The 21,872-nt window shown below is 52.9% G+C and overlaps 8 protein-coding genes across 8 annotated transcripts; 4 read left to right on the top strand and 4 right to left on the bottom strand.

The window, feature by feature from the left end:
- Positions 1-128: 128 nt before the first annotated feature.
- ABOM_008055 (sugar porter family MFS transporter) lies at positions 129-1,821 on the bottom strand (the record flags this gene model as incomplete). Its single annotated transcript, XM_022535184.1, has 2 exons — positions 129-1,301; positions 1,375-1,821. The coding sequence occupies 2 exons, from the start codon at positions 1,819-1,821 to the stop codon at positions 129-131; spliced, it is 1,620 nt and encodes a 539-aa protein (XP_022387219.1).
- A 1,242-nt stretch (positions 1,822-3,063) lies between these two features.
- ABOM_008056 (beta-glucosidase) lies at positions 3,064-5,879 on the top strand (the record flags this gene model as incomplete). Its single annotated transcript, XM_022535185.1, has 8 exons — positions 3,064-3,190; positions 3,246-3,328; positions 3,396-3,559; positions 3,631-3,755; positions 3,812-3,900; positions 3,965-4,125; positions 4,183-4,452; positions 4,502-5,879. The coding sequence occupies 8 exons, from the start codon at positions 3,064-3,066 to the stop codon at positions 5,877-5,879; spliced, it is 2,397 nt and encodes a 798-aa protein (XP_022387222.1).
- A 1,167-nt stretch (positions 5,880-7,046) lies between these two features.
- ABOM_008057 (beta-glucosidase) lies at positions 7,047-9,625 on the bottom strand (the record flags this gene model as incomplete). Its single annotated transcript, XM_022535186.1, has 4 exons — positions 7,047-8,686; positions 8,762-8,924; positions 8,981-9,206; positions 9,261-9,625. 4 exons carry the CDS (start codon positions 9,623-9,625, stop codon positions 7,047-7,049), a joined length of 2,394 nt encoding a protein of 797 aa, XP_022387223.1.
- Positions 9,626-11,134: 1,509 nt separating this feature from the next.
- Positions 11,135-12,951, bottom strand: ABOM_008058 (uncharacterized protein; the record flags this gene model as incomplete). The annotated part of the gene is made up of 3 exons (XM_022535187.1): positions 11,135-11,846; positions 11,885-12,595; positions 12,647-12,951. 3 exons carry the CDS (start codon positions 12,949-12,951, stop codon positions 11,135-11,137), a joined length of 1,728 nt encoding a protein of 575 aa, XP_022387234.1.
- A 477-nt stretch (positions 12,952-13,428) lies between these two features.
- Positions 13,429-13,765, top strand: ABOM_008059 (uncharacterized protein; the record flags this gene model as incomplete). Its single annotated transcript, XM_022535188.1, has 2 exons — positions 13,429-13,460; positions 13,528-13,765. 2 exons carry the CDS (start codon positions 13,429-13,431, stop codon positions 13,763-13,765), a joined length of 270 nt encoding a protein of 89 aa, XP_022387235.1.
- A 29-nt stretch (positions 13,766-13,794) lies between these two features.
- ABOM_008060 (uncharacterized protein) lies at positions 13,795-15,569 on the top strand (the record flags this gene model as incomplete). The annotated part of the gene is made up of 2 exons (XM_022535189.1): positions 13,795-14,805; positions 14,856-15,569. 2 exons carry the CDS (start codon positions 13,795-13,797, stop codon positions 15,567-15,569), a joined length of 1,725 nt encoding a protein of 574 aa, XP_022387211.1.
- Positions 15,570-16,342: 773 nt separating this feature from the next.
- On the bottom strand, positions 16,343-17,320 carry ABOM_008061 (putative steroid dehydrogenase; the record flags this gene model as incomplete). Its single annotated transcript, XM_022535190.1, has 1 exon — positions 16,343-17,320. One exon carries the CDS (start codon positions 17,318-17,320, stop codon positions 16,343-16,345), a length of 978 nt encoding a protein of 325 aa, XP_022387210.1.
- Positions 17,321-19,050: 1,730 nt separating this feature from the next.
- ABOM_008062 (lysophospholipase family protein) lies at positions 19,051-21,129 on the top strand (the record flags this gene model as incomplete). Its single annotated transcript, XM_022535191.1, has 3 exons — positions 19,051-19,096; positions 19,200-19,881; positions 19,935-21,129. 3 exons carry the CDS (start codon positions 19,051-19,053, stop codon positions 21,127-21,129), a joined length of 1,923 nt encoding a protein of 640 aa, XP_022387213.1.
- Between the last annotated feature and the right edge of the window lie 743 nt (positions 21,130-21,872).

A 21,872-nucleotide genomic window follows, 5' to 3' on the forward strand; every position in this document is an offset into this window, starting at 1 on the left:
TCTGAATGACTATATTGTTTTTTTTGTTTCGTTTCTATGGATATTGCTGGAGGTTCTTCACATGTACACGATCAATTGGTGTCATGGGAAAGCATCCCCAACCGGATCAGACCAAACTATTCCACTATCTAGGCAATCTGTTCCACCTCCCCCTGTTCAGGAGCGACCATCCCCTTCTCCCGGGCGAATGTAGAGTGCGGACGCCATTTCGGCGAGGTCCGAGGCGTACATTCCTCCATCATCTGATCAACCTGTTCCAGCGACAGGCCCTTGGTCTCTGGAACAAGGAAGTAGGCGTAGACAAAGCAAGCGGTGCAGAGACTGCCCCAGACAAAGAAGACCGAGGATCTCATGTTGGCTTCACCCGGGTCGGATCCCACCATGTAAGGAGTGATGACGGCGATGATGGTATTCCACAACCAGTTGGAGGCGGTGGAGAGAGCGACGCCGCGGGAGCGGATGGGGATGGGGAAGATTTCACCGATGAGAATCCATGCGCCAGGGCCCCACGTGGACGCGAAGAAGAAGATGTAGATGGCGATCAGTGCGACCTGGGCGTTGACGGCCGAGATATTGTTGGCGATGGTGTTGCCGCCGGCATCCAGGTGAGTGTGGTTGAAGCCAACCGTGACCCCGATGATGGCGACGATGAACTGACAGACCAGCATGCCGAGGGCGCCGTAGATGAGAAGGGAACGACGGCCGAACTTCTCGACGGTGTAGAAGGAGACTGGGGTCGAGAACACGTTGACGATGGTGAAGATCATCGACGTCAAGAACGTGTCGCTGATTGCGCCGGTGGACTGGAGGAAGGTGGTCGAGAAGTAGAAGATGAAGTTCACTCCGGTCCACTGCTGCATCATCTGAAGGGAGGTGCCCAGAATGGTACGACGCAGGTTGGATTTCTGCACCCAGAGGCTACCTCGGAAGCAGTTCTTCCAGCTTCCAAACCACCCGGCGTCGGGTATGATATTGCGTTCGTACTCCTCGTTGGCAATGATCTCGGCGAGTTCAGCCTCGACGTATTGGGAATCGCGAGGCTGATCGCGGACCAGACAGAGGGCCTGTCTGGCTTTCTCCGTCTGGCCCTTCTTGACGAAGTAGCGAGGCGATTCAGGGAGGAACAGAAGCCCAACGCCCAGAACGATGGCCCAGATAAATTGAATCGCAATTGGAATCCGGTAGGAGCCACTATCTCCCCGCCGTTCTGTTCCGTAGACCACACAAGACGCCAGCATGAGACCAATGGTGACGCAGAATTGGTAGCAGGCGACAAGGGCACCACGAACCTTCTTGGGGCACTATGAACGGAAGACAAGGGTGTTAGCACGTAAAGCCGGAAAGATCAAGTAGCGAGGGTAATGGAGGACCCACGATCTCACTCATGTATAGGATCACGATTGCAGATTCGAAGCCGACTCCAATACCGGCAATGAGACGGCCAGCAGCAATGATGCCAAGAGCGTTACCACCAATGCCGGTGAGCATTTGAATGACAATGCCAATTGCGTAAATCACACAGCCGCAAATGACAGTCCATTTGCGCCCAATCCACTCGGCGACATCCCCTGCAATGACCGCTCCGAAAAAGGTGCCAGCGGAGAGAATCGACACGATGAGGGACGAGTGAGATGCGGTCAGCGTGGTATGACCGGGATCAATGATGTCCACCCAGTCTGCGATGCCATTGACACCATTGATGTACCCAGAGTCGTACCCAAAGTAGATGCCACCGAGGGAGGAGAAAGCGCAAAGGAGATAGGCCTTCCAGGAAACTGGCGCCTCGATGCGTTCGACATCTGCTGTTGCGTGAAGAGCCATCGTTGCCACCTGACGAAACAATTTCACCCAGTATATGGCCAAGACTTAGGGCTTTCAGAAGAGGCAAAGGCCGATACGAAGCCCGAAGGAGGAAAAGTAGGAAGAGCAGCTTATTATAGTTTTCAACGATGACGGTGGCCACCCGGTTGACTGGGCGTGGGGGCTCGTTCGTAGCAGCCATCGCGGAGGGCACTTTTTCTACTTGTCTAGGCTTTGCAAGCAAATGTGGTAACTGGTAACTAGTCAAACGTGGCATTGGACTTCCATTGCTACACACTGATACCGCAACCAAATTCATTCGTATTCGGCTCCACACCTTCCATCCAGAGTCAGCCGGTTACATTAGCGCAAATCTTGATTCCTACAGATGGCAGAGCGATGCAGTGTTCTGTCTGCTTCAGAAAGCCGGGAAACGACCAAGAGTTCCTTGGGTCGTGTCTTGTAGAACAAATGAGTCCACTTGGAAAGGTTAAACAGAAAGGGTTAAAGCTCTCGGCTATGAAATTATCGGTGAAACGAACACTACAGATCAGACATCCCCAACGAAGCTACCAAATGCCAGTCACTCGGGTTGCTGGAGGCCGTGGAGCGCTGAATCTGCCGAGAGTATGGGAGACCGCAACGGCTCTTGAGAACCCCATCAGTCAAGGTTTCGCGATTAGCCGATAAATCTCCGAGTTCCCCACAGCCATGAGCCCCAAGAGACACAAAGGCAGCCGTGGGAGCAGGTTGAGTAAATGTACACAGCCCAGAATCGGAACAGGCAATGTCGACGAACGTCGGCTGCTGTCGCCGGCGAAGACCCCCACAACCATCGGCAGGGACCGAGTGCCCCCGCGTCCAGCCAACGAATCCCCCGCAATGCCCCCCGTATTGGTGGCCGAGTCGGAATCGAATTTGTTTCCGTGGGGCTCGGAGATGAAGTACTCGCGTAGGGGAAAGTGGGCGAAAGTGTCAGCATCTTGCATTAGCATCGGCTTGGCAAAGCGTCTATAACCCAATCACCGTATTCTTGCGTTGACTATGCCGGACCCTCTCCATGTTCGACTTGAACCCTAGATTTAGCGCAAACAGCCGACACATTCGAATTCTGGGGAAAAATAGACTCAATCTATACAACAGAAATAAAAATTGGCACCTCAAATACGAGACGTTGGCATATTGTAGTACTCTAGAGAACGTATATAAGTTTGGGACATATACCCTCCGGCTCAAACCCGAGTAATCGCAGGCTCAACCAAGATGCTATCGATGGCGAAACTCTTCAAGAGTGTGGCCGTGTTGGCTATGCTTGGCCTATCGCGTTCGGAAAGTAATGTTGCTGATGACACTTACTTCTACGGCCAGTCAGAACCGGTTTATCCATCGCGTAGGCTTCCACACGGCGAATGATTCCCTGAGCTCAATCTGAACCAATTGTACAGCAATCGGCACTGGGAATGGGGACTGGCAGGTAGCCTATGGTAGGGCTGCGGCTCTGGTTGCACAGATGACCCTGGAAGAGAAAGTATGCCAGCCTCCCTTTGGCTTTTCCTTTCTGCTTTGATTCAATGTTCACTCATCTCAATTATTAGAATAATCTGACCTACGGTGTGCCCGCCCCGAATGGTTGCGTGGGGTGGATTCAGCCGATTCCGCGTCTGAATTTCCCTGGCCTGTGTCTGCAGGATGCGCAAAACGGCGTGCGAATCACCGATTTTGTGAATAGCTACCCAAGTGGGATACATGTTGGTGCTAGGTGCGTGATCCCTTGGTGTTGAGAACGTGGTTGTTGATCTTAACTGGCAATCGGGGAGGCAGCTGGAATAGGGAGTTGGCGTACAAGCGAGCATGGCACCTTGGTGCCGAATTCAAAAAGAAGGGAGTTCAGGTCGCTCTTGGACCAGCGGTTGGCCCACTGGGACGTATCCCCACCGGTGGTAGAAATTGGGAAGGTAAGCTAAATCCGGTACAAATGGAAAACAGTGAGTGATCATTGACCTCCTGGAAGGGTTCTCCGTCGACCCATACCTGGCCGGAGCCATTGGCGCCGAGACTGTCAAGGGGACCCAGCGTCAAGGTGTTATTACAAGTGTGAAGGTGATTCCGTCCGTCGGACAAGGCTCAGGGAGAGTTTGTCGTGCTGATCATTTGAGATACACAGCATTTAATCGCCAATGAGCAAGAGCGCTACCGCATGCCTTCTATCAGCCAGGCCAACTTGTCGATCGAGGCAGTTTCTTCCAACGTCGATGACAAGACTCTGCATGAACTTTATTTATGGCCATTTTACGATGTGCTCAAGGCAGGTGCCGGAAATGTTATGTATGCTTTGCACTCTGAAATTCACAAGTAGTGTTAATTCTCCTAACATATAACCAGGTGCTCTTACCAACGGATCAACAACTCCTACGCCTGCCAGAACAGCAAGATGATGAATGGAATCCTGAAAACTGAGCTAGGCTTTAACGGTTTCGTTGTCAGTGACTGGTATGGTCAACATTCCGGCGTGGCGTCGGCCCTGGCAGGTCTGGATATGTCTATGCCATATGGGGCTTCCTACGACGGTGAAAGCTATTGGGGAAGCAACTTCACGGAAGCCATTTCTAACGGAAGTGTTCCGGTCTCGCGTCTAGATGACATGGCTACGCGGTATGCCTATTATTATCCAGAATGGATTTTCGCTGCTAATGTACGTCAGAATCATTGCTGCCTGGTATCAGATGGGACAGGACAGAGGCTCCAATCCCGGAGTCGGAATGCCCTCCAATCTAAGCGAACCGCATGTCGTCGTCAACGCTCTCGATCCTGCCGCGAAGCCAGTTATTTTCGACAGTGCGGTAGAGGGCCATGTACTCGTGAAGAATGTGAAGAACGCCCTGCCTCTCCAGGCCCCCCGCATGATATCAGTGTTTGGATATGATGCGAAATCACCCAACCAAAATATGCCTGACACCGCCCCGGTTACTGCCTGGGAAGTTGGCTATGAATCAGCCTTGATTCAGATGGCCAACGCCTACAACAATATGAAAACTCCTAGCTTTCCGAGCATATACCAGGCCGCACTGAACGGCACGCTCAGCGTTGGTGGTGGCTCTGGCGCCAGCAGTGGGCCCTATTTAAGCAGTCCTCTGGACGCCCTCCAACAGCGTGCTTATGAAGACAACACCATGCTGATGTGGGACATCGACTGCTCTCCTAGCTCAACGGGGCTGATGTCAGGCTCTGATGCGTGTTTGGTCTTCATCAACGCCTTCGCTTCGGAGGGCTGGGACCGTCCCGGTATCCATGACGACTACTCCGATGAACTCGTTAACCGGGTGGCAGACCATTGCGCCAACACCGTGGTGGTGATTCACAACGCAGGGATTCGTCTGGTGGACCAGTTCGTCCACCACCCCAACGTGACGGCTATTATCTTCGCCCATTTGCCTGGCCAAGACTCCGGCCGTGCTTTAGTGTCGCTATTGTACGGTGACAATAATTTCAGCGGCAAGCTCCCCTATACCGTCGCCAAAAATGACACCGATTACCCCGTCTTGCACCACTCGGAAGCGGTCCCACCTGACGGCCGATTTCCGCAATCCAACTTCACCGAGGGGGTGTACATCGACTATCGTGCATTTGAGGCGGAAAACATTACTCCGCAGTACGAGTTTGGCTTTGGTCTCTCGTACACGTCATTTTCCTTCTCGGATCTTTCCATCTCCAATAGCCCTCCACACAAGAGTCTTGCGGAGTACCCAAGTGGTGCCATCGAGCAAGGGGGTGCCGTTGACCTTTGGGATACCATCGCCACCGTTACATCCACGATCCACAATACAGGTCCTAGATCCGGAGCAGAAGTAGCTCAGCTGTATGTCAGGCTGCCCGGGGGGGACTTCAAACAGCTTCGTGGGTTTGAGAAGATTCAGATCGCGCCCGGTGGCTCCGCGACTGTTGAATTTCCTCTGACTCGCCGTGACCTGAGCACATGGGATGTAGTTGCGCAGAAATGGCTGTTGCAGCGCGGAACATACCAGGTATATGTGGGCTCGTCAAGCCGCAACCTTCCCTTGACTGGTTCTCTACGTATTTGAAGGACGCCCTCACACGTATGAATACGGAGGAGGGGGAGGTTTACCAGCCAGCCGCTTCAGCCGGGGCCACTTCAAGGTCAACGGGGCTCTCGGACCCATTCTGTCTGTGAAAAGCTATGGAGCTAGATAGCACTTGGCTTCTGTGCCCGATCTGAAAGAGTTCCAGATTGTTACTCAATCGTCAGGATCCGGAATGGTAGCCACATGCTTCTCGATTCGAACTTAGATTTATAAAAATTGATTGTCTTCAAAGCTCTCCTTATACACGTACCGAGGGTTACAGTAAAAGTCATGTAGAAAGGAAGTGTTCTTGAATGATTCTAAAAGTCGATTAGCATTCTTAGTATTATCACACCTACAGATTCGAAGTAGGTAGAGTCCGTTGGCTCATTGATCAGTAAATTCCTGAGCTGATCGAAGACTACCTACGCAATACAGCGGATATTTGGAAATGAGGAAGTTATGAGTTGCCTGCCAGAGCTGTATGATCGTGAACAGTATCTATTTGGCCAAGGTAGCAGAAACCATGAGCGCGATAATGTCGTAATTGTGCATGTACAGCGTAAATATTCCCGAAGATATCAATAGCCAGATTCAACCCACACGACGGTTCCGCATCTCCATAATCCCCTGATTTCCGGCCAGTCGAACTTCACCATCGCCCCAGCAATAATAGACCTTCATAGGTATAGTATTAACCTTTTTTCTTCGTCTAACTATATAATACAAGAAGCTTTTAACCTGGTGTCATGTTATTGCATTAATCGATAGCTCAAGGAGACAATTCTAGCTGTTTTATCAGTGTTATGGGGCAGGAACGAAAGGTAAAATCACTTCATCGTATCTGGGCTGTTCGAACCATCTTGGATCCATGACATACTACTTCACACAATCTATTTACTTTTTATAACTTGTATCATGCAGCGAAAAGCTAAATATCGACTATCGTTGTGGACAGTCACGTTTTCTGAAAGGCTTCATCGAGAAATGAATTCTCGAGGCTCGGCACATCCCACAGTACTGTATAACAATTGAAAGGAACAGACACAGAATAAAAGGTTTGCTAAGTCTAAGCTTGAGCACCCTCATGAAAGCAGAAGCCGAGACGGAAACCCCAAATGGCAGACATTTCCCTGTTTATATAAGTTCATACACCATCCAGACTTCTCACAGCTCTAACGTCCCGTTCAACAGAATGTTTCGGGAACTGGCACCAACCAAAACGGGATATTGAGCTCCCGCGATGAGTTTCCACTTCTGAGCAGACACGTCCCAAAGACTGATGTCGCGGCGCCTGATACTGAACTCAACCGTCCTGGTCTCGCCCGGAGGGACGGTCACCTTGTCAAACCCCCGCAACTGTAAGAGTGGCTGGCCCTCGCTAGGGATCTGAATATAGAGCTGTGCAATCTCTGCTGCCTCCATTCGACCAGTGTTAGTGATGTCAGCCGTTGCAACAGCAACGGTGTCCCATAGATCAGCATTGCCGCCTGGAATCACAGGCCCAATCGGATACTCGGAGAGCTCCGATAAATTCACAGTAGGTTGGACATTGAGATTCGAATAATTGAACGTGGTATATGACATACCGAACCCGAACTCGAACCGCGGACTGATGCCGTTCCTATCAAATGCACGATAATCGATATAAACCCCTTCGGTAAAGTTGTCCTGCGGGAAATACCGATCCCAGTCGGTGTGGGTCACCGGGTTGAGTAATGCTCCGTAGTCTGACTCGTCATGAGGCACGGTATAAGGAAGTTTTCCACTGGGGCTCACATCTCCGTATAGGATCTGGGTAATGGCTTCTCCCGAGTCTTGGCCAGGAAGATGTGCAAATATCACGGCCGTGATATTTGGATGGTCGATCCAGGGGTCGACTAGTCGGACACCTGCATTGTGAATGATAACCATTGTATTGTTACACTGGGAAGCAATGTCAAGGATAAGGCCGTCCGTGTAATCGTCTCTCAAGGCCGGCCGATCAACCCCTTCGGACGACGCCGCATTGACGAACACAAGGCAGGCATCTGCCTCGGCGTTGGTCACCTGTGTACCCTCAAGGTCCCAAAACAATTGTGTTCTGTCACGGCGCGCGCGGGCTTCCAAGGCCTGAAAGGGACTGCTGATATACACGGGCGTAATGGCCGCAGAGCCACCGCCACCGATGAGAGTCCCTTTGGCGGCAATCGGAGCGAATGGAGGACAGTGACCCCCGTTCGGACCAAAGCCGCATACAACACTCTTATAGTTGTGTGCCTGCAGCCCCTGAGTCCAGCCATTCACCCCGGCCATCGCAAGGTTGGTGTTTGCAACCTTCGCGTCGTACCCGTAGATGGATAGGATCCGCGGGCGGGACAATGGCAAGGCGTTGTCGACATTTTTGACCAAGACATGTCCTTGGACGGCTCCCTCGAGGATGAGGGCCTCATCATCGGGGTCGCGGGCATCAATCACGGGATGCGGCTTTCTGTAGTCTGCGGTGATCCCAATACCAACCGGTGGGAGGTCTTGGTTATCCTGACCGGAGAGATACCAAGCTGCCATAATTCGGGTAGCCATATTGTTGATTTGGGATACTGGAACGGATCCGTTGTGCACTGCGCGTGTAAGGTTTGCACCCCAGTAGAGGTCTCCATCGGGCATGACCATATCAAGGCCAGCCATGGCACTCGCAATCCCAGTGTGCTGGGCAAACCAGTCACTCAATACAAACCCTTGAAAGTTGAGCTCGGTTTTCAAGAGGCCATTCAGTGCTTTGCTGTTATGGCACGAATAACTATTGTTCAGTCGCTGATAGGCACACACTATAGATCAAGAAAGGTATGGTTAGTACTAGTAAGTACTAAGCAATGGCTCTGAGAGTGGAAAGACAAACTTACTGACACTCGCAACACCGGCGTGCACAGCGTCGGCAAATGGCCACATATACAGCTCGTGCATAGTTTTGTCGTCCATGTTAGTGGAGGAGGTCTCAACGGTTCTGTTAGTGATAGGATCAGGTCGAGGGTTCCTGTGTAACTCTTGCTCATTGCCCACGAAGTGCTAAAAGATGTCAATCAAGCTGAGTTACGACATTGTGCAGTGACACGGTCCCATACCTTTGCGCACGCAATAACACCGTTGTCTTGCACGCCTCGGACTGTTTCAGCTCCCATGATACCACTGAGATATGGGTCTTTGCCGTAGCCCTCCCAATTACGTCCTCCCAGCGCGATTCGTCCGAGAGGACCAAGAACAGGTGGACCGAGTGCCAAAGTCACCCCCTTTCGTCGGAACTCACCGCCGATGGCGTGCGCCTGGTGATAAGCGAGGCTTTTGTTCCAGCTGGTGTCGATGTTAGCAAACGATCACGCCTATCGTGTTCAAGTAACCCCATACCTTGCACCAATGTGAATACCAGATGGATAACCGTTGACCAGCTCTGCTCCTTTGATGCCATTGGGGCCATCCTGTAGACACATTCCGGGGAAACCAAGGCGATTGATAGCCGGGATATTACCTCCACAGCCACTCGTGTTGTCCGTAACCCCTGCAGTGATACTGATCTTTTCTTCTAGAGACATGCGAGCCACCAGACCTTGAGCTTTGACAAGTGCATGCTCCCATCCGCCAGCCCCAGTCATGTTGGGACTGGGATAGACTGGGGGGCTCTGGCCATAGAAGAAACTGTCATCCTGCACCACAGTTGTTGCATGGGCACCCACCACACCCAGGAGCAAGAAACAGGCTTTGAATTGAACCATCTTGCCATGGGTTTCCAGCTGCACTTGGAATGCAACAGATAGAAGGCATGCTTCTTTTTTGGCACCGAGACAGCAGCTTGTCTTTATACTTTTTTGCTCGCACCCAAAAGCTCTACTGTGGCTCTAGGTCCATCGAACCGACACGCTCGTTAACGATACTTAGTGCGGATATTAACCGAAGCATAGTTAGTCCATCGACTCAACGACACTCCATTGGAGCCGGTACGGAGGAGACGTAGGCCCGGCGCGGAGGTATATCGGGGACCTGAGCAGTTCTAGGACGACAGAATACGAGGTACCCGCACGCAAAGGACGTTCTCGATTGGATTTACAAATGCCAAGACAGGGTTTTGATGTACAATAGCGGTTGCTACCCCAATGGCTTCTTGACTGTGAGCAACCCTTTGACATCTGTTCACACGGGGTCGTAGGGGAAGGCTATTCCTGGGTCTCATCATCTTGGCGGACAGCTCTTGACCGCGCAAAGGAGGATCATTGAGGCTTCTGCTACAAAATCCAGTCTGCTTCGATCAGCCGAACTGGGTTCTTTTGCAGCTTCTTTGCGGGGATAGACTGGGGTACTCCACGATCCCCCATGCACGTATTGGGAGAGCTATACGAACCCTTCGACGTATGTGGGGAAGATCCATCGCTCTCCACAATGTCAAGGTTAGGGTACCAGGTCCGTAACATGTTATTGGCGCCGTCAACGGTGACCAGGAACCGAGATTGAACGTGTGGTAAGTCGGTAATTGGGTATACGAATACTATGGTCAGAATCAGGGCAAATGCCCAGATCCACCCTCCACATGGGACGAACGAGCAGTGGCGCTCGCACGGACACCAACCAGAGAGCTCGTACAATATACTAATAGCCATGATTCGTTGCTCGTAGTCGCACTAATGCAGGTTGCTTACGCTTATCCGTTCCACGCCACGACCCCCGGGCTAACGCAGTACCATGGTCCATCACTACTACCTGAGTTCCGGCCCTGCCAAAAAACCTCAATACGTTGCCGTGTCAATCTGCTGGACTGGATGTGACGGCTTTCAATGGGATTGCTGACCCAACTGCTTTTTTCAAAAGCAGCATGTCAATTGGAAACCCCCGGGTTCAGAGACGTGGCTGTCAAAGAGTATGGCGAGCGATCAGGGAGCAGCTCAGGGCTGCGGGGGGACTTACTCAGGATGGTATGCTTATTATCATTCCTAAGTTGTTAAGCTTCCTCTAAGTAAGGATCTATATATATACATATTCAAAATGTCTATTAGATCAGATCGATATGGCATGGTGAAATAAAATGAATCATAAAATCATAAATCTTTTGCCAAAAACCGAGCATTGCAACTTTTTTAACCTAGGAGTTCTATAGCATAGATACCACAATGCAAAACGCCACACTTCATGCTATACACCACTATTTACCATGAGAGAGCGAATCGGGGTTGAAAATGCCACGTCCTCTCTTTGGACAATATAGACACCAGAACATTCAATACACCCCCAACCTAGGGCCTACACAAACGGCCATCGGGCTGCGCAACCCAATTAGCATCGCTGCCGACGGCAGTGTTGGCCCAGAAGAGGCCCTCAGGGTCATATGAGCGCTTAATGGCGAGCAGACGGTCGTAGTTTGCACCATAGTAGTCCTCCTTCCAGGTGACATCGTTGAACGTGGCCTCGTTGCCATATGCGCCGCCGCCGGGCGTCTGATCGCGGAGCAAAGTCTGCCAATTGTTGATGCGGGTCTGATCCGCACTCAGGTCCGCCCATGACTGGCCGTTTGCCACGTATCGCCCGAAGTTGGCCAGGAAGAGCGTGTCGCGCCACGCCGGCAGCACGGAGTTAGACCCGGGTGCGACGCCGGCGCGGGACAGGGACACGTTGTTAGAGACCAGGGCAAAGACGCCCTGCTCGTCTGTTAGGGCGCGCATGGTGGAGACGAGCGTGTCGAGCTTCGAGTCGTCGTGCACCAGCGACGCGGGAATCATGCGCGCGGCCATGGTGATGTTGATGGGAGGCGATTCGGCGAAGGCGTTGAAGTGGTCCAGGAAGCTGGGGTGCACCGTCGTGGTGTTGGCGACCATCAGGACGTCCAGGCTCTGGAGCTGCGCCATGTAGGGCGCCAGCGCCTCGTTCAAACTCTCCTGTGTACCACCGGGAAGCGTGGCGAAATTCATAGTGAAGCTTGGCTGTTGAAGCCGGATGCCGTGGAGAGGCCTGGGATCTGGTTGAGCGCGAGCAGCGCCTTCAGCCACGCCCGGATCGCCTGCCAGTAGGTGTCGTCGTTGGTGTTGACGAAGGTGAACGCGGCACCAGCAAAGGACTGGTCCGGCCATGCCTTAGCCGTGATGGATAGCACTACACCGTAGTTGCCGGGTCCGCCGCCGCTCAGCGCCCAGTACAGGTCCGAGTGCTCGTTGTCGGGAGTGGCGGTGACGACTGTGCCATCGGCGGTCGCGACCTCGAACTCGAGCGTGGTGTCGGCGCCCAGGCCGTACATGCTTGACAGGGGCCCATGGCCGCCGCCGGGGAACCAGCCTCCGGCGACGCCGACAGATGGGCAAGTGCCGCCAGTGATGGTCAGTCCGTTTTGGTGCGCCGCTTCGTAAGCCTCCCCAACCTCGATGCCGGCGCCAATGCGGGCGGCTTTGCCGCGGTACTTTGGACTGGAATAGTCAATGAAGGAGATGTCCTTGAGGTTGTGCATCCACAGGCCGAGAGAGCCTGCGCCAGCAGAGCGTCCTTGCACGTCATGGCCGGTGTTTTTGATGGTGAGGCGAAGGTTGTGTTGCCGGGCAAAGTTGATGCCAGCCACGACGTCGTCAGCGCCCGTGACCCGAATGGCATACGGGGCTAGATTACCAAGCGTGCAGGTGCCGGCGCCGTCGGCGCTGGCATACGGGGCATAGGGGCTGCACGAGTTGTTGAGCCAGTAGGGCGACATGACGTTGACAGGGTCGGTGAGACTAATGGCTCATCGTCAACCCCGGCGTGAATCAGACTTGGGATGCACTCACTATAGCTCTGGAAAATTGTATGTGTCCTGGAGAGCTACACATGCTCCTGCATTCAAAGTAGCTCCATGACAAGCTTGGGCCAGCGGCTGGCCGCGCATGAGCCTGCCACGGACGGTGTGATTGAGCTCACTCCATGCGTCGTTGCTCGGCCAGTCGCGGTCGCCGGGCATGTTACGGCAAGCATTGCTGTGGGCGGCGCTGGCATCCAATCCAGCATTACCTATGGCAATCTGGGAAATGGCAGCTGCGAAAAGCGTGGTTAGGGAGAACGCCCAGAAGGCGACCCTGTAGGGTTGAGTGGGCATGGCGAGCTACGCGAGAAGATACAAAATGTTCACTTAGTCAAGGGCTGTATGCAACGCTGTAGGAAGGGGAAAAAAAGACCCCTGCCCTCATTTCATTGGATTCTGCTTATGCTGACGTTGATAACGAAGCTATTAGACTAAGAGTAAGAAATTGCTTGGCTCGGAAGGATATGAGCTTTGCGGTACGGTCCTATTATCGATGTCTTATCTCCTGCTGCTTTTCTATAGTATGACTATGAATGTAAGAGGTCAAGCAGAATCTCAACGCCTTGAGAGATCTGTCGTGCCAGCTGTCTAAGTCAAGCCCCTCGCGATAGTGTTTGGAATCGCTGAGATGATTCTCCAAAAAAATGCGCCGGCTAGCGGGAGATGATCCAGACAACACGTTCAACCACGCGGCAGGATGGATCTAAACCATGCAATATGACAAGTGAGATAAGAAGGTGGCACTCAAAATAAGCTTGATCACCTCCCAGCATGTCGGCCGCTTCCGGTCAGCGTGCAGGTTAGTATTTAAGGCAGGTCAGCATGCAGGTCAGCATGCCGTCAGCACCCTGTCATTGCTGACTCGAACAGCTCACTACTGACTCTCACGATCATGCCTGACGTGAAAGTCTGTCACCTGTTTCTACAGCTCGCTCAATGTGCGGAGTACCTGACGCGCAGTGACCAGACCGATGCACTGCGAGCTGTCATGGACAGCAAGACGTTTTTCAGTCATCCAGCTGGCGAGGAGGTGCCATTCCTGATGCTGGCTGCATTTCAATTCTTGCTCTCGCCCAACCGACCAAGACCCATTGCGCAGCGCTATTGACATCCTCTCCAGCAATGCTGTCCTTTGCCATGCCAGGCACGACGGCCAGCCTGCTCGTCGCGGCCATCATTCTCGCCGTATATGCTCTCTACCGCGCCGCACTGCCCAAGCCCATTCCCGGCATCCCATACGATGCCACCTCGTCGCGTAGACTGCTCGGCAATGTGCCGGCCATGCTTGCGAACATCAAGAAGAGCGAGGGCACCTTTATCACTTATGTGACCGACCTCATGGACTCGCTCAACTCGCCCATCATCCAGGTCTTCATCCGCCCCTTTGGCAAGCCACTCGTCATTCTGGCCGATTTCCGCGAGGCCCACGACCTGATGACCCGCCGGAAAGAATTCGATCGATCAGACGTCGTGGGCGACTTGTTCCTGGGGGTCGCGCCAAACCACCACATTCGCCAAAAGACGAATGACATCTTTAAAGCCCAGCGTCGTCTCATTCAGGACCTCATGACGCCTACTTTCCTACACGACGTCGCCGCCCCTGCCATTCTGCAGAAAGTCAACTTGCTCATGGACCTCTGGCGCGTCAAAGCGCGCGCCGCTCGTGGACATCCTTGGGTAGCCAACGCCGACCTCAACCACATGTCGCTCGATGCGATCAGCGCCTTTGCATTCGGCGCCGGCTTTCAGCACAGCGCGGTACAACCCGATCTGGACGCAGTCAAGGCGCAGGCCTACAACCTCCCCGCTAGCAAGGATGAGCCCATCGTGTTCGCCCAGGGCCAAAAAGATCAGCTTCTGCAGTCCATCCTGGACCTGACCCATACGATTGGCGAAGTACAAGGCAACCCGTCGCCGCGATTAACGTGGGCGTATGTGATGCGCAAGCCCAAGATCCAGAAAGCGGCCAGGAGCAAAGACGACTGCCTCAAGCGAGAGCTCCAGGACGCCGTCAAGCGCTTTCAAGATGGCAACAATCGGGATGTCAAACTGCGCTCTGCAGTGGATCGAATGATTCTGAACGAGAGAGATCTGGCTGAAAAGGATGGACGCTCGCCCGAGTACTTCTCGGGCGTGATGATTGACGAGGTATGTTGCCCCGTGGAGAGCCTAGCAAGCGTGAACTGACCATCGTGCAGCTCTTCGGGTTCATCTTCGCAGGCCATGAAACGACCAGCACCGCGCTCTGCTGGGGTCTGAAATTCCTGGCCGACAATAAAGACACACAGGATAAGCTGCGTGAGGCGCTCTGGACGTCGTTTGCCACGGCGAAGGGGCAAGGCCGTGAGCCGACAATTGAAGAGATCACCGGCGCGCGGGTCCCCTATCTCGAGGCAACGATGGAGGAAATCTTGCGCTGTGCGGGCGCCGCTTCGTTCGTCGATCGACAGGCCATGGTCGATACCCAGCTCCTCGGGTATGGCATCCCCAAGGGCACCAGCGTCACCACTCTGGTGACAGGCGCCTCCATGATGCGTCCTGCCTTTCAGGTGGACGAGGCTCGGCGCTCAGCGACCAGTCAGTCGGCCAAGAAAAACGGCCACGACCGGGCATGGGATCCGAGCGACATATCGCGCTTCAAGCCCGAGCGTTGGCTCGCGACCAGTGAAAAGGGCACGGCGTTCGATGCCACGGCAGGACCACAGCTCGCCTTCGGACTGGGCACGCGCGGCTGCTATGGGAAGAGGCTGGCGTACGTAGAGATTAAGATTTTCCTGACCGTGATGATATGGAACTTTGAGCTCTTGAGATGTCCTCCGGTGCTTTCGGGGTACAAATCAAACCTCTACATGACGCATGAGCCACGAAGCTGCTACGTGCGTCTGCGGGAGGTTGGCCCACCGGGTGCTTAGAAGTGCAGCGAGTGATCCACTGAATGTAATGCTTTCGATATTAGCCGGCTAGAGACTGTGCTCCTTCCTCGTTTTGAAAGATTCGCTCTGTTTGCCGTCAGACATGGACTTGCAGGACCGACGACCGCTCCGTACGAGCTTTGAACAGTTCGCGAATCAACATCTGGCTTTCTTAAGAAAACGGGGTTGTGAAACGAGCTCTCGAGATGCCCCGGCCCTCTGCCAATTAGAGATTGAATATCGACGGCGTTTATATCATACTAAACCCTCACTACATAACGATTGATACTTCTAGCGCACCGTGCAGGTTAGCATTACGAGGTCCTCCGTGTCTTGCCCTTGCAATTTCCGATAAATATGAAAAAGATTCAATTATACTACATAGCGTCTCGGTGATTGCCCATTCCCCAAGAATCATATGAGGTTCTATAGTATATTCGGAGCATATAAAGTGCCTGCATTTGACTGCCTTATCTTATAGCATTCAACACATCTAGAGGTAAGAAGTATCTATCTTATACGTAGAAGTAGTGAACGAAACTCCATGCTGATAAATAGTATTGTCCTAAAACTGCCAAAGTCATTCAATTCAAGATCAATCTGGTCAGAAATGTATCGCAGGCTATCCCTAGCCGTGTTCTGTCTGTGTGACGTGTCTATATACTATATCGCAAATTAGCTTAAGAAATGCTGTTTTATTAAAAAACATAGGCGGCGTTGCTGCAGTGTTCAACGTCGGGTACTGCCAGGCTTAATTTACCACCTTCCACAGATCACGCATACTGCCGAGTGTGCTCGTCGCACCACTCCCAGAACTCAGCAGCAAGGCCGCTGCCACCCTCATCCTTGGACTTTAAGCTCTCTAGACAGTCTGCGCGGGGGTCCGGGTGCCAGCGGCCCCAGGGAATCACAAACCGGCCGCCATCTTCCACCTTGACAGCAGGGCTGAGCCCAGCCCACAGGTACGTGTATGCGCCCTTCTCTGGGCCGTGCAGGAAAGGTGACAGCAAAGTGCGCACCATGAACGGGACCCCGTCCCATCCCTTCGTCCTGAGATTACCGGGGTTGACCGCCACGCTTGTGATGCCGGCGCGCGCAGTGCGCCTATGCAGCTCCGAGGCCAGAAACCAGTTGCCCGCTTTGGAGGCGCTATAGTTGTGGGCCTTGTCCTGGTTGTGCTGGCCGGGAGCTTGTTCGGCGAGCTGAAGACCGCCAGGCGGGCCTGCCATGTCGACGATACTCGATGTGGCCCAGACCACGCGCACTGCGCCGGGCGACGCGCTCTCCGCTGTCTTGACCAGAATGGGCGTCAGCAGCTTCGTGAATAGATACGGCCCCAGGCAGTTGGTTCCCATGTGCGCCTCGTAGCCTTGAGCGGAGGTGCTGCCCGCTGGGACATGGGCAATACCGGCATTGTTCCAGAGGACATCGAGCCGCGACTCCTGCTGCAGGAACGTTGAGACAGCCTGTGCGATGGTGGTTAGGTCGCCCAGATCGACATGCAGGCTCTTCAGCACCCCGGGCGTTTCGGTTGGCTGGGCGGTGATGTTCTCGATCTCCGTGGCGATCTTGCTGGGTGAGCGCCCGGCCATGTAGACTGTGGCGCCGGCTCCGTACAGCATCTTCACCAGCTCCAGACCGATTCCGGCATTTCCACCGGTCACGATGAAGACCTTGCCGGCCTGCGAATCGAGGTTACTATCGGTGAATTCGGCGGTGCCGGGAAGCATCTGTGCCCACGTGCCGCCCATCGCGCCGAAGATGTTTTACGTGAGGAAGCAGGGAAAAAAAAAAAAGAGGAGGGAGTGACTCGACTCGCTCGAGATCATGGTTGAGCCAATGTGCCCGCATGGGCTTATCAAGTCACTGGTAATTAACTGTTGGGGGGGGATGACATGGGGGCTGTTCGCATAAGCGTAAGATCAATAAGCATGCGCCGGGTGGACGGCGGTCATCGGCCGGCTTACCCGTGGACTGGTACGCTGTCGGTCACGTAGGGAACTACTAGTAGTAGTGAGTTATGGCCATGGTAGGGGTTTGGCGTACTTTATCAGGTATGTCTGTCGTGAATCACTTGAACTTTGATCACAAACGTAGACTGTCGAAGAGAAAGAGCCAGTAAATATAGATCTCACTCAGGTGGCATATCCACAGGACTCAAGGACGACAGCGGTACACGGTCAGGGACCAGGGAATACGAATCAACAGAAGATATATGAGGGCACTCACTCATATACTTCCGGAGTGGTTGAGTTCTGAGTGTACTGATCTAATCATAGGGAATATCTGGAATGAGAATTGGACCCGGTGGGAGACGATCGCATATGGTATCGCCTGGATTTGTGACGGTGGTATGGTTTCAATGATAGTCATATTCATTCTCTAGAATTGTGAGAACCAAGCGAGGTGAAATATGAGAGTATCTGTTTGGGATCCTCGTCGTATCATTCCTTCCACGGTTTCCGAGTCCCAGCCTGGATGACCCGGCAGTTGTCAAGCTTTTGCCAAGCACCGTGACTTGATTTTATGCTGCCATCTCGTTTTGTGACTTGTGCTTCGGTTCCTTACATGAAAAAGAAACGAATGACTCGAGGCCCGCCTTACTAAGCGGCGGTCGGCCCGATTGGGGTTAGTGCGTTAGGGAGTACGCCTCCAGACGGTGGAGTTATGTTTCTGCCTACTGTTCAATGTATCCGAATTTTTCAATCAGGCAGAAAAACTCTTCATCGGAAGAGAGCATAGCCACACCTGGCATCCATGGATGCAGTCGATTGGATCCAAGCGACCTATCAGTGACGGCGGATGGCAATCTGGAAGCCCGACATTCCACTTCTTTGCTTCATTTCCCACTTGACCCACTCGCCTCGCACTCGTATCGGGAACTTCTTCTTCGAGTTATGTCTGGATAATTCGGGTCTGACAGCCCTATTGCTATTTTTATGCTCGTTGATTTTGATCGGTTTGATTGTCTTTTTTTTTTGTATGATAATTGTTTGGGCACGAAAGGAAATGCTCACAAGAAACCCGATCGGTGAGCGATGCAACTGCAGAGCTGACGAGAATCTCCCTAACTCGACGATTGATAGTCACACCACTCACAAAAAGGTCCATTGATCAATCAATAGTGGTTGATCGCCATCCCAGTCAGCCACCATGGCGGAAGGGCCGGACTTAGGCCATCCTTTGACATCATGGATCGTGAAATCCATTTCTCGGTTCGGCCTCCCCAGCCCCTAACCGATCAAATCACATTCATGGTCTTCCAGTTAGAACACTCCAAACACTAGTTGCGATCGCACCAAGACCCTGGTGTGCTTGGCCAGCTTCCGAGTCCCCGTTCCCAAGAACACCCCTAGGAAAAGAAAGGAGTGACCACTGCCTCTCTTAAAAATTGGCCAAGTCCCCGACCAACTCCTTCGCATTGTTCCAAACAAAACGTGTCGCTCTCACGTAGAACTGCATGTGATCATTGCATGTCAGGATGAAACCTACCACTGCTGCCATTGCTGTAGCCGGGTTGCTGTCTGGTAGGTTGATGAACCCCCCCCCCCCCCCCCCCAATTGTTGTGTTCCCGGTTTACAACGATCGTCGCGCTTTTAACCTATTCTGACATCACTGACGGTCCCTAGGCGTGACAGCGGCCCCAGGCCCTCATGGAGAACGGATTGAGCGAATTGATCGAACGGTGTTGGAACGTGCTTTGCCAAATGCTCCCAATGGATATGTCCCGTCCAACGTCAGTTGTCCTGCGAATCGCCCGACGGTGCGGAGCGCATCGTCCGGGCTCTCGCAGAATGAGACCGCGTGGTTGGAGACCCGACGGGAGAAGACTCAGACTGCCATGAAGGACTTTTTCAACCATGTCACTATTCAGGACTTTGATGCGGTCCAGTATCTCGACCGCCATTCGAGTAACACATCCAATCTGCCCACGATTGGTATTGCCGTGTCCGGGGGCGGTTATCGCGCCCTGATGAACGGTGCCGGAGCCATCAAGGCGTTTGATAGCCGAACCGAAAACTCGACGGCAACAGGACAGCTAGGTGGTCTGCTACAGTCGGCGACGTACCTGGCGGGTCTGAGTGGTGGTGGATGGCTGGTGGGGTCGATCTATATCAACAATTTCACCACCATTTCCAACCTGCAGACCGACGAGAAAGGCGCGGTCTGGCAGTTTCAAAACTCGATTTTTGAGGGCCCGGACGGCGATAGCATCCAGATTCTGGATTCGGCGACTTACTACAAGCATATTTACGATGCGGTGCAAGACAAAAAGGATGCGGGATACGAAACCTCTATCACCGATTATTGGTACGTCATGGATTACCTCGTGGATGCGAGCAGCACTAACAGCGAATCGTTAGGGGTCGCGCGCTCTCTTATCAATTAATCAACGCGACCGATGGCGGCCCGAGCTATACGTGGTCGTCCATTGCTTTGACCGATTCCTTTAAGCAAGCAGAGATGCCGATGCCTCTGCTTGTTGCGGACGGTCGGTATCCTGATGAGCTCGTGGTCAGCAGCAACGCTACTGTCTATGAGTTTAACCCTTGGGAGTTTGGTACGTTTGACCCCACGGTTTACGGGTTTGTGCCGCTGGAGTACGTGGGCTCCAAATTCAACGGTGGTTCTATCCCCAGGAATGAGACCTGTGTGCGCGGTTTCGACAATGCCGGATTTGTCATGGGCACTTCGTCCAGTTTGTTCAACCAGTTCTTCCTGCAGGTTAATTCCACCTCGCTTCCTGATTTCCTCAAGGAGGCATTCTCGGACATCTTGGCCAAGATCGGTGAAGAAGATGAGGACATTGCGGTCTATGCACCCAATCCGTTCTACAACTGGGCCAACGAGAGCTCCCCAGCGGCCCATCAACAGGAACTCGATATGGTGGACGGTGGCGAGGATCTTCAGAACATCCCTCTGCATCCTCTGATTCAGCCCGAGCGTCACGTCGATGTCATTTTTGCGGTAGACTCCTCCGCCGATACGACTTATTCGTGGCCCAACGGCACGGCTCTCGTCGCCACTTACGAGCGCAGTCTGAACGTCACCGGCATCGCCAACGGCACCTCATTCCCCGCGATCCCCGACCAAAATACCTTTGTCAACAATGGCTTGAACACGCGTCCAACCTTCTTTGGATGCAACAGCACGAACACCACTGGACCTACGCCCTTGGTGGTCTACCTCCCGAACTACCCGTACGTGGCGTACTCGAACTGGTCGACCTTCCAGCCGAGCTATGAAATCTCCGAACGTGACGACACCATTCGCAACGGATACGACGTGGTGACGATGGGTAACAGCACCCGTGACGGTAACTGGACGACTTGCGTCGCCTGTGCCATTCTGAGTCGGTCGTTCGAACGCACGAACACCCAGGTTCCGGATGCCTGCAACCAGTGCTTTCAAAAGTACTGCTGGGATGGCACTACGAACTCCACCAACCCAGCCGACTATGAGCCCGTCACATTGTTGGACAGTGCTGGTTCCGTTTTGTCGCCCGCGGTGGTCACGACTATAATCGCGGCCAGTGCTGCGCTTTTCACCATGCTGTGAGAACCGCAGCAATTCTGTTGGATGTGGATTTCTTTTTCTTTCTTTTCCTTTCCCAGAACCTACTTTATATATATATTGCGATATATCCTGACATTTATTTGCTTTCTTTAATTTCTTTCTCCTGCGCCTTCTCGCCTGATTGTATTTAAGTTACTGTACATCTCGCCGGCATTGGCACAGTCCTTTTTGAAATATATATATATATTTTGGATTACCTAGTTGGTATCATTTTGTGGAGACTTCAAAATTACATCCAGTTAATAGGGACTTTCGATCCGCTCAAGTAATGACAGCATGGACCAATAATTCCTACACCTGGACTCCAGTCTAATACTTTAATCAAATTAAACTATCACAATAAATGAAGCGCCACCCAGTCAAAGACACAGGTACAATGATGCAAAGGAAACCATCCTCACGTGCCGGTGTGGGTCCCACCGGTTGCCAGAGAAACCGACGCCATCGCCCAAACAAGCAACCCATGACAAACGCCCACATTAGACTAACGATCGGCGTCAACCCACACCGTCAGCCAACGAACAACACACACCTCCAACTCCCCCATTTTGCCAACCCTGCATATACCTTCAGGGTTTCTGTTCGAAGGTTCAACAACTGTGTGGCTGATAACAAGCACACAATGAGTATTGCGGTGTGTTATTAATTTTTGTTTTTTGTTTTCCCCCCGCCGCCAACGCCAAAGATTCACCACTTCTTGTTTTTCCGACGACGGATTGGTTGAT

The sequence above is a fragment of the Aspergillus bombycis genome, assembly GCF_001792695.1.
Source record: "Aspergillus bombycis strain NRRL26010 chromosome Unknown contig00069, whole genome shotgun sequence".
Taxonomy (NCBI): Eukaryota; Fungi; Ascomycota; class Eurotiomycetes; order Eurotiales; family Aspergillaceae; genus Aspergillus; species Aspergillus bombycis.